The sequence below is a fragment of the Capricornis sumatraensis genome, chromosome 12 (genome assembly GCF_032405125.1).
Source record: "Capricornis sumatraensis isolate serow.1 chromosome 12, serow.2, whole genome shotgun sequence".
Lineage (NCBI taxonomy): Eukaryota > Metazoa > Chordata > Mammalia > Artiodactyla > Bovidae > Capricornis > Capricornis sumatraensis.
The window spans coordinates 28139416-28155636 of NC_091080.1; the positions used below are offsets into that span (position 1 = coordinate 28139416).

The 16221-nt window shown below is 33.7% G+C and overlaps 2 protein-coding genes across 4 annotated transcripts in view; one reads left to right on the plus strand and one right to left on the minus strand.

Annotated features, from left to right (window-relative positions):
• RB1 (RB transcriptional corepressor 1) overlaps nt 1-16221 on the plus strand; it is a 118926-nt gene that overhangs the window by 77432 nt on the left and 25273 nt on the right. The window lies entirely within an intron of this gene.
• Nucleotides 6710-8691, minus strand: LPAR6 (lysophosphatidic acid receptor 6). Its single transcript, XM_068984517.1, has one exon. The coding sequence runs from the start codon at nt 8048-8050 to the stop codon at nt 7025-7027; it is 1026 nt and encodes a 341-aa protein (XP_068840618.1). The 5' UTR covers nt 8051-8691; the 3' UTR covers nt 6710-7024.

The following is a 16221-nucleotide window of genomic DNA, read 5'->3' on the forward strand; positions in this document are numbered from 1 at the left end:
GCCTCGTGGTATATATTAATTTACCCCCAGGTGTATGCACTATTGGGATTAGTTTCTTTATTCGTGTTTTATCTGTGTTTGTGTCACTGTGCTATAGCAGATCCTTCTGTCTGGATTTTGGCGTCACCATATCCCATTTAATCTTCCCAGAAGATAAACATTGCTGTTCCTGTTTTACAGACAAGGAAAATCTGAGGTTCATTCAGAGATGCCATGTAACTTGCTTGGTGTGATTCTCAGCAAGTTACGTGTCTGTAGCTCAGACTGTATTTTCCTCATCTGTAAAATGGGCATGATAATACTTATCAGGGTTGCCATGAGGAATAAATGTACATTTATGAGAATGGTACCTTTTAGAAACATCACAATTAATCATTAGTGTCCTTTAGTTCATTGTCTCTACTATACAGTGATTTCCTAAGAACAGAGGACTGAGAACACAGTTAAACAGTATTGGATCTGTTTGTCCTGGCTTACAAGTATGTAGAAATTTTCTCTTCTGACATACCTCTGTCTCTCTCACTGCCTTCTCAGAATGGAATAAGTTCAGGGGAAGAGAGGTGTAACTGAACTCCAGCATTGTTAAATGTGAGCAGCGTTCTCTGTTATACTGCCGTTGGAATTTGTTGTGGTGCTTTAGTTGTGAATCATGTCACTAATTACCCTGAGGTCAGTGTTCATTAGTCAAGTACAAACAAGAGAAATGGCAATTGTAAAAGAATAGCTTGGAAATATCCTCTTTACCTAACCTATTGAAATGGAGGCACTTGTACTCTTGTTCAGAGAGTGTCTTCTATAAGGCCATGATGTTAGAAAATTACCTGAATATAGTCCAAGAATTTTCAGTCTCTAAACTAGTGTCATGTCATATCCTAACTGTAATAGTGAGGAAGGACTCTGGAATCTGGACGTGCAGGGAACAAAAAAAAGAAGTATCTTATGAGATCTCAGTTCTATTTAATGTTGTTTCTGAATTCCTTCAGCAAAATCAGAAGCTGTTGTTAATAGTGAGTTTAATAAAATTTTAGAACCACTCTAGGGCAATTGTTCTTAAACACTGTAAGTTCAGTTACTTTTAATTATAAAATAGAACAAACTTTTTGACATCTGTCTTTTCCAGATTTTTATGTCATGTTTTAAAAACTAAACTGTCACAACCTAGTCTCTTTTAAAATGCATTCAAGTGGCCTTTGCATATGTGGCTTTATTAATTTGCATATTGGTTCTTAATATTTTCTGCTACTGTCAGAAATAGACAAATATCAAAGGTATTTTTGGTGTCTTCCTGCACATGCTAGATTTAGAACATGATAAGAAAACTTAGAATAGGAAACAGCTGTATTTTGTGTCTCACTCTTTCCAAAAAAAAAAATTTTTTTTTTGTTTTTGCTCTTTCAGCCTCCATTAAGTTACAACAGATAATTTCTCTTTAAGATTTTTACTATACTCTTTAAGAATTCTCAAAGACTAACATACTGCACTGTGAATATGTGTATATGTGTTGTAATTTATTCAACCAGTTTTCTGCGCTTGGACATCTAGGGGATTGTCAGTGTTTTCCAGTTTCAAGCAAGACTGCGTCCTGTACACATATGTGTTTTTATATTATTGAAAGTGTGTCTTCAAGGTAAATACCTAGAGATCAGAACGCTGGGGTAGAGGATAGGAGTGAGCGACTGTGTGTGTGTGCGTGTGCGTGTGTGTGCACCAAATTCCCACCTATTAGCGTTACACCATTTTGTTTCCCACCAGCAGTATATGAACGTTATCAATTTCTCCACAGGGCTGCTAACTTAATTTTCCCAAGTAACACACATTAAAATAGTCTTCCTACTCATTATCACCATTATTTCAAAAAGAAAGCATTTTAATAAGGGGGAAAGGACATAACCAAAATGAAGGAGAAGAGAATCTCTTTAAATTTAAATGAAATAAATATAGCCCCTATTGTGATTGTTTTTTTTCTTTTTCCTGAAGTTAAATGCATCTCTTCACTATAATCAGAGGGATGGGAGTTTTTCGAAATGCATGCTCGTGTCTTTCCTTCTACTTGGAATCCTGCAGTGCGCCTCCCACCTCCTCAGAGCTTGCCATGGCTGTATCATGGCTTATGAGGGATCTCAGCCCTCCATCTCCAGACCCTGTGGATTTGGTTTAATCTTCCCAACGTACCAGGTTCTCTCCAAGGAGGCCTTTGCATCTGCTACTCCCTTTACCACCATTAAAGGAGCAGACAAGTCAAAAAAAAAATTACCTGACTCTACCTTAACTTGTCATGTGACCTTATGAAGTTACTTGGCCTTTTACGTCTTCCGTTTCTTCTACCTAAGATGAAGAATTTGTATAAATGACCCCCGGACTCTTTCAGTTTTAAATTATGAATTTCCCAGCAGTCATTTTGATAGAAAGATAATGAAACTCAACACATTCACCCTATGACTAATAACTGTAACTTGGCCATAAAAGCACATATTTGTTTCTCATTGTATTTTATTTCCATAGGTTATTCCTATTTTTATTTAGGTAAAATTGGTATATAACATTATATAAATTTCATGTGTGTACCACTGCAGTCTGACAGCTGTATACACTACGAAGAGATCATCACCAAAAACCATTGATCACCATACAATAGATGCCCTTCACCAATTCACCTACCCCATAGCCCTTATGTTCTAGTAATCACTATCTGTTCTCAGTATCTACACGTTTTTGTTTTTTAGATTCTACACAAGTGAAATCATTTGGTATTTATCTTTTTTTCATCTGACTTATTTCATTTGGCATAATGCCTCCTGGATCTATCTATCCATGTTGTTGAAAATGGCAAGGTTTTTTTTAACAGATATATAACAGACTCTTTATTCATTCATCTGATGATGGGCTGTTAGGTGGTTTCCATATCTTGGCTATTAAAAATAATGGTACAATGACCATAGGAATGTGTGTATCTTTTCTAGTTAATGTTTTCATATTCTTCAAATAAATACTCAGAAGCGGAACAGCTAGATCATATGGTAGTTCTATTCATAATTTTTTGAGGCATCTCATGCTGCTTTCCATAGTTGTACCAATTTACATTCCCACCAGCACTGTGGGAGGGTTCTCTTTTCTTCTCATACTCACCAACACTGTTAGTCCTTCTCTTCTTGAGAATAGTCCTTCTAACAGGTATGAAGTAATATCTCATTGTTGTTTTAATTAGTGATGTTGAATATATTTTCACATTCCTGCTGGCCATAAATATTCCAATTATTTTCAAAAAGTATTGGTTGAATCTATATAAGTAAAGCAAATTTTGAGTTTGAAAACCATTCATTAAATTTGTGAATTATCTCTACTTCTGGGGTCCTGTATCTTGAATTCTGTTTTGGCCACTGCTTTTAGCACTGGTAATTTTGTTCCCCTTTAAGGAGTTACTGAAATAAATCTTTTTAAGAGATGGAAGGAGAAAGACTTGTTAGAAAAGTTTGCCTGGAGTTAATTTCATATTCTTTTATTATCCTGGATTATTGCCCTGTTTAAGTGATATTCTTTGTACTTTTATAAAATTGACTGTCAAAAAAATTGGTAGCAGACGTCATGAAAAAAATGAAGAAAGAGATAAAAGAAATTTAAGAACTAGTGATTTTAGGATAGTGTAATGTTGACCTCTGGAAAATGTTGCTATTTAAGGAATATTGTTGATCATTAAATACTCTGGTTGATTTAAGTATGTTCTGTGTCTTTACATTTATCCATTCATTCTTTTAATCTTGGAGTTTATTTTTTAGAAGTCATATTATAAATGGATTATTTGGTTTTCAGGACAGCTCAAAAGAACTTCTAAAAAATAATTTCCCTTAGGATTTCCTTAAGATTCATCTACTAGTAGGCACTATTTATAAAATGTTATATATATAAGGGTCATATCTTCCCTCATTTGTGATATCTGGGGTTGGATGTGGCATGCAGGTATTAAAAAGTTCTTGAGTGTTGGGAGATAGTAAAGATCACTCCGCAGGGCAGGAGTAACTTAATACAGTGACGAAAGACTGGGTACCTTGTTCATCAGAGGTCTAAAATTGCAGTTGCCTCAGATTCTTGCTAGCTGCATACCAGTTATAAGTTAAATGTTTCTCAGTTGGGTTTATGAAATTTGCTGATGTTCCATTTTCTATTCCTCAAATGAGTCACTAATTCTTTAAATGCCAATCCCATAATTAAAATTTATACGTCAGGTTGACTCTCGGTATTTTAAATGTAGGATATGAAGATAAAACTCCTTGATAAAGTGATGCCTTAAGTTCCTTTTAATTTTCTGTGGATATAATACATATATTTTCATACATTCTTTTGGTAAACTAGCTACTTGGTTGATTTTCTTAGAAAAGATCACTTCTAAGTTCGAAATCCTTAGGATGCTGGAAAGTGGTTTTACACACTTGAAAACTTTTCATCTTACTTCTTTTTTTTTTTTTTAATTGAAGTCTATTTTATTTTATTAAAAAAAAAATTTTTTTTTTGTAATAATTTTTTTTCCTTTACTTTAATTTACATTACTGTATTGGTTTTGCTATACATTGACATGAATCAACCACGGGTGTACATGCGTTCCCAAACATGAACCCCCCACCCACCTCCCTCCCCTTCATCTTACTTCTTTTACTTTATTTATTTATTTATTTTTTTAATTAAATTTTAAAATCTTTAATTCTTACATTTCTTTTACTTTAATACAGAAAGGAAGATTAGGTAAATCATCTACTCTTTTATAAAGATGTAAAAAACAATGGGCAGTTTTGGGGGAGGGAGGGGCTAGTATTGTCATTCTAAGGAAACAAAAAGTAAATTCTGAGTTTTCTTAATACAGATTTTCTGGGTAAAAGGGAAAGTGATAACCCTCTGAATGTATAATTTACTTAAAAATGCAAAACCAGCAGAGAAAAATTACTTTTGTACCCTCTTTGTCCCTGTAGTTAAGATTTACCTAGGATTTGAAGTTGTAGTTGAGGAAAACTAATGTTTGTCTGTTATGTATTCAAGAAGAATCTTATAAATTTTTTGATTCATCTTCCTGTTGACAAGCAGGCAACAAAAATTTCTCCAATAGTAACAACTATCTGATGACTATTTTTGCTTATATTTTAAAATAATATCCATGCTTTTGAATTCTTGCTCAGATACTTAATCCAAGAAAACTTCTTTGAAATCTGTTACAAACTCTACACCTTTCTTCTGTATTATTAAATTGTTAGTTGCTTTCCAACTCAAAAATATATGTTTAGAGTGCTAAATATATATATATATTTTTTTTCTGAAGAATGGTATCAAATAAAGGCACTTCAGGGTCAATTGAAGAAAACATCTTTACAACATATATACTTCTCTTGGGATATAAAGAGCTATGTTTAATTTCTTCACTAGTTTTCTTTTTAAAGGATTTATTTTGTTTTAGGTTCATTTAAAGGAGACTATCACTTACTAGCAAGAAAATCCTCCACTGTTATTGTTTTTGAAATGAGTTTTGAAATGAGCTTACTTCTGTGATTTATTTGAAACCATTGCAGCTCAAACCCAGAGAACAGCAAAATTCAAACTTAAACCTTAAAACAAAGAGTGTTTTGTTTATCCAAATTTGTATTCAGGACTTGAAAGATTGAAAATGTGAAAATCAGATAGATTGAATGCTAATAAATAATTTTTTAAGTTAACTTTGGAAAACTGCTTGAATTTGGGGAATAAAAGATATGTTGGAAAATGAAAGCGTTTTAGTGTAGATAGTGCTTCATATCTAAATTTTAGCTTAACGCGATACCTTATTTATGTTTAGTAAAATGAAAATGTAATTGTACTTAGTTATTTGACCCTCTAGTTTTGCTGCTTTTTATGGAAGGACCTGTGTCCTTACTTCACAAGTTATTTTGACATACAATAACATCTTGTCTACCTGCAGTAATATTGTTCAGCTATTCAATATTTGACTTAACAGCCTTGCAATTTAAAGAAAAATGGATCAAGGCCTCAAAAGTTCAGAAAGATAATGATTGTAAACCTAAAAGTCTATATGGAAAAAAGTACTAATTGACTGTAAAGGGAAAATACAAATTTCTAGATATTTAAAAATTTGTTTGGCTTAAATAATCAAAACATATGTACTGATCACTAAGTGTCAGGTATTATATGTTATTTCTCTGATCTAAAATACTTAAAAAACAAGTTACTTATTGTGACATAAATATGCCTTTAAAATATACCTGTAGTAGTATTTTTTAAAATTTACTTAGCAAAATAACATTTTGTTAGTTTCCACAACATACATTGTTTTTAAACTGAGTGCTGTTAAATGCAGAAAATGAACCAAAAGTGTAATTTTAAAGTATACTATTCTATATATACAGTCTCTGCTTTTTACAAATTGCATACCAAGACAAAATCCTAAATATTATCTGTAAGTGTAACTGCTCGACGTCCTCAAATAGTGTCAGTATGTCATTCTACAGAAGACATTTTTACTGTCTTTTTGAAAAATACTCTAAAGACACTTATGGATTCTTTAAATAACTCGTTCTCATTTATGTTATTATAGTTTAAGAAACATGATTAGAGATTCAATTAAGACTGAAATCAAAATTAGATGTATACTGAATAAAGGTATTAAACACTTAAATGAAAATTTTAATATTTGTTAAATATTTAGTATAAAATCACTGATATTCAAAGACCATACAGATGGTTATCACATGACTTAAATCATGATTACTTTTATATTTTGAACAACTTTTCTAGAGGTTTTTTTTTCTAATGAAGAGAAAGGTACAAATCAAAGTGGCTCAGAAAAATAAAACTGAGTGTATACAAGAACAGAATATATTTTAATGCTTAACACGTCAAATACTTTTTTAATACTAAAAACTTTTAAATGTCCACATGTTTATTTTCTTTCTGAGGTGGAAAAATTGTTGTCCAGGAAAACAATTTTCACAGTTGAAGGACCTTGGGGGTTCTGTCCCAGTAAAGTCCTGGTGTTCTTATTTCAGACAGCTTATATTGTAGATTCATTGTCAGGTATCTTATTTTTCAACATCTGTAGGTTATGTTGAATAAAGTTTTCTGTGCCTTGAACTTCAGAGAATCTGGAGTCACTTCTCCTGGTGGACCAGTTTTTCATTTTTATTGAATTTTGAATCGTGTCCGACGTGAAGTAGTAAATGATAGGGTCAAAGCAACAGTTTAAAACAGCAATGCAGAGAGTGATTGGGTACATGGTCCTTACTGCTATTGCCGCTGAGCAATTGACAAACGTCTGTGTTCTCATAAGAGAATATAAAATAAGGTTGATATTGTAAGGCACAAAGCAGAAACAGAATATAACCAAATGTACAAATATCATTCTTAAAACCTTAGTTTTATTTATTTTACTTCTACTTAATGTTACAGGTTTATTTAAAGTTCTCAGCACCATACTAGAACAAGTTACGTTTAAAATGAGAGGAATAAAAAACCCCACTATTTCTATGAAAATTACAATCCTTGAGAGAAAGGTTTTCCATGTAGCTGCTGGAAAATTTTCAAAGCAGGTTGCTGAAGTATTGTTACCCGGAGATGGAACAAAAACTGCTGGTGCACTTCCTCCCATCACAGTTAACCACACAGCAATACAAACGATTTTTGCATTTCGTTTGGTTCTCAGCGTCTTCGACTTAAATGGGTAGACGATGGCCAGAAACCGATCAGCACTAATACAGGTTAAGAACAGAATGCTTCCATACATGTTGGTATAAAAGAACATCACTGAAATCTTACAAAGTAAATCCCCAAAGGGCCAGTTCCTTGTTGCAAAGTAAAATATCCTGAAGGGTAAAGTAAAAACAAAAAGCAAGTCTGACATTGCCAAGTTAATCATGTATGTTGTTGTTTCATTCCGCACTTTGAGAGTACAGATGAAAATATATATGGCGACACAGTTGGATATTAACCCAAGCACAAACACCATACTAAACATGCACCCATACAAGGTGTACTTAAAGGAGTCATTATATATGCAGTCAGAGCTGTTATTGCTTACCATTCTAAAGGCACGTCCAGTTTACAGTGTTGAAGTCCTTTGGTCAGCAACAGTCTCCTTTGATATTCAGATCGTGATTACTTTGTAACCTCCAGTCTATTTGCAAATCCTTTGAATCTTTGCAAGATTTTACAAATATTTCTTTTTCTTCCGAAAGAAACATGAAGTTTGTTGCTATAAAGTTTCCACTTGATTCTTCAACAAGAAAAGATTTTCATTTTCAAGTCTCCAGAAGATCTGTGATCCCAGGGCTTCGTATTAAAAACACTATGAAACCAATCCATTGGATTATAAAGTTTAAATAAAAACTGTGTTCTGACACGGTGTAAAACTCCTCATCCTGTAAACTTCGGTTTCCGTGGTCAAGATGAATATTCCAAAATGAAAGTTTCTTTATGCTGCAGAATGTTTAAGCTGAAGTTAGCAATCACATTTTGCTTTTCAGTGCAAAGTTTCTGAGACTTAAACATTCCCAGTTCAATCTCACTTATTTCTTACACCTTTTAAATGAAGTTTTCCTTTTCGGTATTCCTGCAGTGGATCCCAGATAGGGGTAAGCAGAGGAGTCTTTCAAAGGTTCCGAAATAAATTCCTAAGCGTGTTCGCTCCTGCTGACTCGGAGGCCTTTCCTCAGTTGCCAGCTGTGTCGTGAGACGAGCTTTCTCTGAAGAGAAAAAGAGAGGCTTGCTCGATTTGTAATATGACATCACAGGAAGAAGAGGCTGGGCTTGAACAAAGAAAGGTTTCAGCCCAGTTTGTTTGCAGTTCCTTTAATCTGATACCATATCTGCTGGGGATATACCTAGGAGGCTTGCAAAGGGCCTCTGACTGTTTAATTGAGCAGTCTGCCCTTTAACTCCTTTTTTGCGGAAATGCCTTCTGGAATGTTGGCTACCCTCTCGAGGAGGTTTTTTTTTTTTAATTCTTTCTTTCTTTTTGGTAGTAATCAAGAGAGAGGGAAAAAATCTGTATGTGATTCCTCCTGTGTTTGGGATTAGACTTTTTGGGGGCTGAGGGGGACTAAAATGTGTAGGTATATTTATAAATTGAAACTGTTAGTGGTAACTTAATATAACGTTAAAAAATCTATTGGCTGTAAAAGAGAAATTTCATCTTTAGTTGTAAAAAGGATTTGAATTGAGAGACCCAAATTTTGCCACCCTTGGCTTCTGTTTTCCATAATTGCTCCTCAGGATTTAATTTAATTGCCATGGTTGGGAATGGCTCCAATCCTGAATCTCTTTACTTTTTCATAAACAATTTTCTTACATTCTTTCCTCTTTTCTATAAAATTAAATTAATATTTTATAGCACTTCCATTTTTTTTTTAATAATCACTTTTACCGAAGAATAAATTTAAAAATGTTTCTGTTTGGTGTAGTAGTATTAATCTTACAGAACAAAATTGCATCTTTGTAAACAAATATATTTTTTCCCTATATTGCTTGAAATAAATTTTGGAAAATAAAAGTTACACTACTTGGCTAAATTTTGGGTTCAGATTTTTATTTTAAGCACTTGCCCCCGCCCCCCCCCCGCCACCAGCCCTCCCTCTACCCCATTTATTATGACATTAACTATATATTGGGCTATGGGTCAGATTTTGTTTTCATTTGAAAGCTCTTGTGAGTGTTTTCTCGCTATATATTTAAAGTGTACTCATTTTTAAAGCCCAAAGAAATCAGAAGAAAGTATATGTGGGAAAGGGGTAGTTGAATATAGATGTTACTTACTCAAGGAGTGATGATATCACAATCTATGGATACATTTTCTTATTTTTTCTTATTTTATATTACCATTTTTCAGAGAAGGCTACATCTAGTTGTATTATATTGGTATTATTTTCTAGTTTGGTTCCATTTGGGCTGAAATTCTTCCTTTAGGGTATGAGTGAAGGACCTTTAAGAGCAGTTTATTTTTCTTTCATGAATTATGTAGCTAATTTAAAACTGATGTTTTGCAGTATGTTTTATGCTGATTTTTAACCTTTTTAATTTGGACTGCACTCTCACCAAGATCAGCAACTTTTGTTGTTTGTTGATGAATATCCCCTGAATTATAGTCTGTTTTTGTTGTTTTGACTAGGTAATTTATAATCAAGTGACACACAAAATGTTACTTGCACTCAATAAACTTAAAACTTCTGAAGGCTGAATTTCTTTGTATCATATTGGTATGGAAGAGAGGCAGCATGTGTCCATAAAAGAAGACAGGTGGAAACTTAGAGTGAACAGTAATAAGGAGAGTAGTTAATAAGTTTGTATTCTCATTGGGGAAGAACTTCTGTTATAGTTTCTCAGTAATCTACTTTCAAATTGACAATCTCTTTAGGTATATCATTAAATAATGAAATATAATCAGTTATATGCCCTGATCTTGTGTACTTTTACTTTCATTTTGAATATGGCATTGTCCCATAAAATAAACTAATGAGACATTGGAATATTCTTCCACGTATTGATGTTATTCACTTGACTTAATATTCAGTTAACTGTTCATTTGTAGTTTTTTCATGTTTCATTTGCTTAAAAATGGATAGATCACTATTCATTGAAATAAACTTTCCGTTATCATCAGTATATTAGTATATGTTTGTATTTCCAAGTTTTACACAGTGGTTGGCCCTTAGTAGATACTCACATGTTTACTGAAGCATGAATTATACTGATAAACTGGTATTTATTGAGAATTGTTTCTACTGAGGAAGAGTAACAGCAGAATGACTGTTTGAATGGGAAGATCATTGAATGCTAGATGTTTCAAAATATTTAATTTGACTTCTAGTTAAGGAACCAAAGTGAAATTAGATAACTTTAAAGTTCCTTAGGTTAAGATATGAAAATTGTGAAATAACTACTTACAAAGGCAGTTAAATAAATCTAAGTACTCAAGTATATGTAATAGATGCTTTTGTATTTGATACAGTTTATTATGAGATCTGTATACTTCTGAAGGGAGGCCTGGTGTGCTGCAGTCCGTGGCGTAGCAAAGAGTTGGGCACAACTGGGCAACTGAACAACAACATACTTCTCAAAGTTAAATCTGGGAATCTATCGGTTTCTTATATGGGTTTTTTAAGAGCTGATTTGAAATTTTATGAATCTTATTACCTTTCACTTTTCTCATCACTTTTCAAATTTTTATTTTATGAATAAGTCAGGTCAGTAGCTAGCCTTCAAAGTATATATTTTACTTATCACTCTAGTAATGATATAGTTGTGTTTTAGTTGTGTAACTATTTTTTGGTTATCAGTTTGAGAGAGAATTCTGTTAACTTATAAGTGTAAGGATTTGAGTAACTTTTGAGTTCTTTACTAAATTTCTGCTATAACTGTGGCTGTGAGAAGGCAAGAAATCTTTTTCATGTAATTGTTTAGTTGCTAAGTCATATCTGACTCTTTTGTGACCCTGTGGACTATATGTAGCCCACTAGGCTCCTCTGTCTATGGGATTTCCCAGGCTAGAATTCTGGAGTGGGTTGCCCTTTCCTTCTCCAGGGGGTCTTCTACTTTTTCATGCCTGATTCAAAATAGGCTTTCTTGAACACCGCTATAAACATACAATGTGTAAAGCAGGCTCCTCAGCTATTCTTCCTTTCTGTTTTTTCATATTGGTTATTTCTAGCCTTGATAGTAATACAAGTTTTATCTTGTACCTTCTTTATTCTCACTGCTGTCTTCTTAAACTGACCCCGCTGCTCTTATCTATATGGTTGTTGTAGTGTCTTACTCGTCTTATTTCCAGTCCTACCAGTTTACCCTGCCAGGTAGTCGTAGACCAAGTCATGAATGAATCAACTAATTATTTATTCATTTATACCTTTCATTTCATCCAGAAAGGACTTAAAGCAGGTTATAATTTTAAAACTGTCAAAACTGATGGAACTAAATATTTAGGATTTTTATTTTATGTAAATTATACCTACATTTTAAAAGTTTAAAAAGGGAGTTGGTGTGGCACAGTTAAAAGTTTTTAAATGTGAGAAATGTGAGAGAAATTATTCTGAATATTAGTCATATCCATTATTCTAAAAATTATTCCTTTTGAATGCAATAAATGTTTGCAAAAAGCAAAAAATAAAAATCTTAAAACATAAATTTTTGAACACATTAGTAGAAGAATAAAAAATACACCATGGGAAAGAGAAGAATGGGAAGGGCAGAAAAATCTAGGCAAGGGGGAGCTGCTGCATTTGGCACAAGGGAGAAAAGGAAAATAAAGTAGATTGCGTAGTTTTCATTAAGTGAAAGAAAACATTCCAGGGTGTCAAAGAAAGAAATTTGCTTTATCTCAGAAATACATTGTGAATCTTTACACATGAACCACTTCAAATCATGATCTAATGGTAGAAGGTATGCCATTTCTTGTTGGCTCTCAATTTGGGAAAACCGCCCAATGTCAAATTTTGGTTTTGGGAAAATGTATTATTTGTTGGAATATTAAGATAGTCCAAATATATGCAAAAAATTGAATGAGAAAGTATGTGAAATATTCAAGTATGTGTAAATTCAAGTTTAAAAGAGAGTGTGAAGCAGTGAAGTTTTTAAATGTAAGAAAAACATTCTAAATTTATTTTATTCATTTGAATACAAGAAATGTTTGCTTTGATGAGAAGTGATTCGTCAGGGTCCTTTTCCATCTCAAATTTACACCTATGAAAAAAGCCAAAGTTTTCTCATTTTAGATTTTTCCACGATAAAGTTTCTATTTAGATTTAGAAGCAAAACTTCCTCACTTTGAAAAAAGAACATTTATAACATATGTTGATAGAATATGTTTGTTTTATATAAAAAATATTTTCACCTAACAGGGACATTTATTAAATTTGTGATAATTGATATCATTTGAAAATGATTTACCTTTCTGTTATTACTGCAGACACAGAACACTTTATGTTACTCTTTACTGGAGCGAGAGTCATCTACACAAGTTCAGACGGTGCAACCAGCTTGTAGGGATGGGTGGGATTAGAAGAAAGATTTAAAAGCTAATGGATGGTGATTTATAACAAAGTAAAAGTGTAAAGAATGATGGTTGTAGCAGGTTCAAGCAGAGATGAGGTAAAGAGAAGCAAGAATGTGGTGTAAGACTTTACTTGAGTGAGCATGTTTATCACTGTTAACACTTGAGTTGTTCCCTTCCTCCTTTTTTCCTATCTTCCTGCTCCCCATTCCATCCCCATTCCTTCATCTGCCCCTCTTAAAACTTTATCCTATTTTTCTGTGGAGACCTTTCGATCTCATCAATTCCTCTTCTGTACTTCCACGATACTTAAAGTGTCTCACTTTTAAAATATACTCATATAACTGAATTAGGTTTAAAAAAACATGGAAATACTTGTAATATAGAGTATAACAGTAGCTTTTGTATGCAATACAAAAGCAATATGGAGCCGAAAGTCAATCAAGTCAGTTAAAGGGCCTCCAGAGCAGATGCTGTCTAGAGAAGGCTAGCCTTTAAAGTTGAATAAGTTTCAAATTTCAAGACTTGATGATTAGAGCCAAGCCTGGTAATAATGTCTTAGTGTAGTCCATGGGGTTGCAAGAGAGTTGGATGTGACTTAGTGACTAAAACAACAAAAACAGCAATAGACCAACTAGTCCCACTAGTATGGTCATGTCTTTCTCAACCAAAAACACAGAAGATATTTTCAGTGATTATCTCCTCAGTTCTCTGAAGGATGCCTCATAACTAGTTTCATTCTAAATTCCTAGAAGGGCAATGAGTATATACATTTCATTTCTTTCTTTCCTTTTTTTAATGAGTGACATATTTTTAAGATCTAATACTGTGAACACGATTGCAAATACATTTAAAAGCAGAAATACCTTTGACTTTAAGCATTTATGTAGATGTTTTGCTTTTAACCTAGCCTAACCAAGCCAAAATTCAAAGGAAAAGATTTTCTCTTTAACATATATTAAATGCAAAGGCACATGGAAGAATTAATCACTAAGATTCTAAGCCACTAGTAATCCATTCCCAGAACAAAATTGTCATGGTCACTTCTTTTTATTGGTTTGCCAGTGTGTTCATTTTAATCAACTGATTTCACATTCTTGGGAATTTTGAGGACTTCCTGTCAATACCAGCTGTTACCAGTGCTGCCTCAGAAAGGTTACAAACAAAAGACCGGAAGGACTGACTACAAAAGAGCCCCCTTTAAAGCCAAACCTTTTGTTTTTGTTGTTGTTTTCAGTTAAACAAAAACGAACTGTTGCAGGCTGATCAAAACAAGAGAAAGATTGCTGGATTGTTGTCCTGGTTATATGGATAGGGAAAGGATAAGCACATTTAAATTATTTTTCCTGGTTATGCTATCTTTATCTCTGGTATGCTGTATTTATTTGTTTATTCAGGAACAGATATTTACTCAGTGCAAACTGTGTGCCAAGAGCTCTTCTAGGTGTTGGGAGTATAGCAGCAAATAAAAGAGAATTCCTGGGCTTATATTTTACTGTGGGAATACAGGCAATCAATAAGCAAACAGTTGTTTGGTTGGACATATGGTAATAAGTTCTCTGGGGAAAAAAAAAACTACAGTTATTAGGAAAAAGGAGGTTCTAGTAGAGAATTATAGGAAGGGTAGGACATATGGTGATAAGTTGTCTGAAAAAAAAAACTACGTTTATTAGGAAAAAGGAGGTTCTGTGTAGAGTTTTAGGAAGCACTCATTGATGAGGGGGGCATTTGAAGGAAAACTTAAAAGAAGTAAAGAATAAATCACATAGCTGTCTTAGAGAAATTACCCTTTAATTATTAAACAGTGTCTTTTTAAAATTTATTTTTAGCTGGAAGATTTAAACTGCTTTACAATGCTGTGTTGGAGGGACAATTAAGAGAAACAATCTTATAAAAGCTCTCCTCAGTCCCTATTTCCCAGCTTTATCTTCCATGAGTTTACTCACCAAGTTCCTGTCCCCAAGATTTTCGTGGCAATTGGAAATCTCTAGATAGTGTTTAAATTTGACGAAATTCTGTGTGTCTGCTTCTGATTTTTGTTTGGCATGGCGCATCATAAACCGGGAGCTCTGTATTGTTTTGGTTTTGGCTACTTGAAAGTGCTCTTCAAGCTAAATGCTTCTAGGAGACTTAACTGTCAGAAGAGCCCCCGGTCAGTAGTTCCGTTTCAGGTCAGATCTACCCTGACTTCTGTGTCCCTGTGCAGTTATTATTGTATCTTTTTCCCTTGGTGCTTTGGCTAGTACCCTATTACCTCAAGGGACTGAATTTTCTTCTGCTGAGTTCAGGTTTCCAATAAAGCAGTGCCATTTGATAACCTGTATTGACTTGTTGATACAAATGCCAACTAAAAAACGCCTCTTGCCACCAGTTTCTGCAAGAATTGAGTCCTTGGTCAGTACAGTCACTGACCTTTAGCACCCCCTGAAAGGAGCTCAGGGCAGAATGTGCTCTGGGAAAACTGGCAGAAGAGGCCTTCCTATAGGCATTTTCAGGAGAAATTGTTTATGAACCTGGATTCTTGCATCTCTCCATGCTTAGAAAAGCACTGACACCATTAACCTTCTACCCAGATGGGTGCTTGGTTGCAAGATTCACCTTCACCGAATGCACATATATACCGACCTCCTCCGTTACCTCTTCCAGCCTGCAGTCCTCAGTAAGATATTAAATAAGCTTGACTCAACTTTAACGTTGTGCTTTTGTTTGTTTGTATGTTTTGAAGTAGGCACAACTAGGTCAGCTTTCTTGACTTCTGTTAATTATCCTACGTATGGTTGAATGAGCATCTGGGATCTTAAAGGTAGTTCTATCCCACTTGTCTTTTTTCACTTGATAACATAGTACCCTAAGTTTGAATCTACCTTCAGATTCTGGTTACCATGTCTGTCCTTTACAGTCAAGTCTTGGCCTTACTGTCATTTTCTGACATATGACCATTATCCATCCCTACTTGTACCTGGAATCATGACTTCAGTTTTCTCTGACTAAACTCTGCTACTTTCTAAACACATGTGATATCATTCTGTGAGGTTTAAGGGTTTTTTAGGAATACATTTTTTATTTATAATGTAGGAAAGATATTATTAAGGTTCTTAGCAATAATAAGAGAAATAGAAAAAGCTTAAAAGTGAACAGATGATATAACTCTACTATTCTAATTATCTGTCTATAATTTTCCAGGTTAAAAAATGTTTTTTAATTGAGGTGCA

What these genes read in the sequence shown, in the direction of transcription:
- LPAR6 (XM_068984517.1), bottom strand. Translation starts at nt 8,050, where the DNA reads ATGGTAAGCAATAACAGCTCTGACTGCATATATAATGACTCCTTTAAG.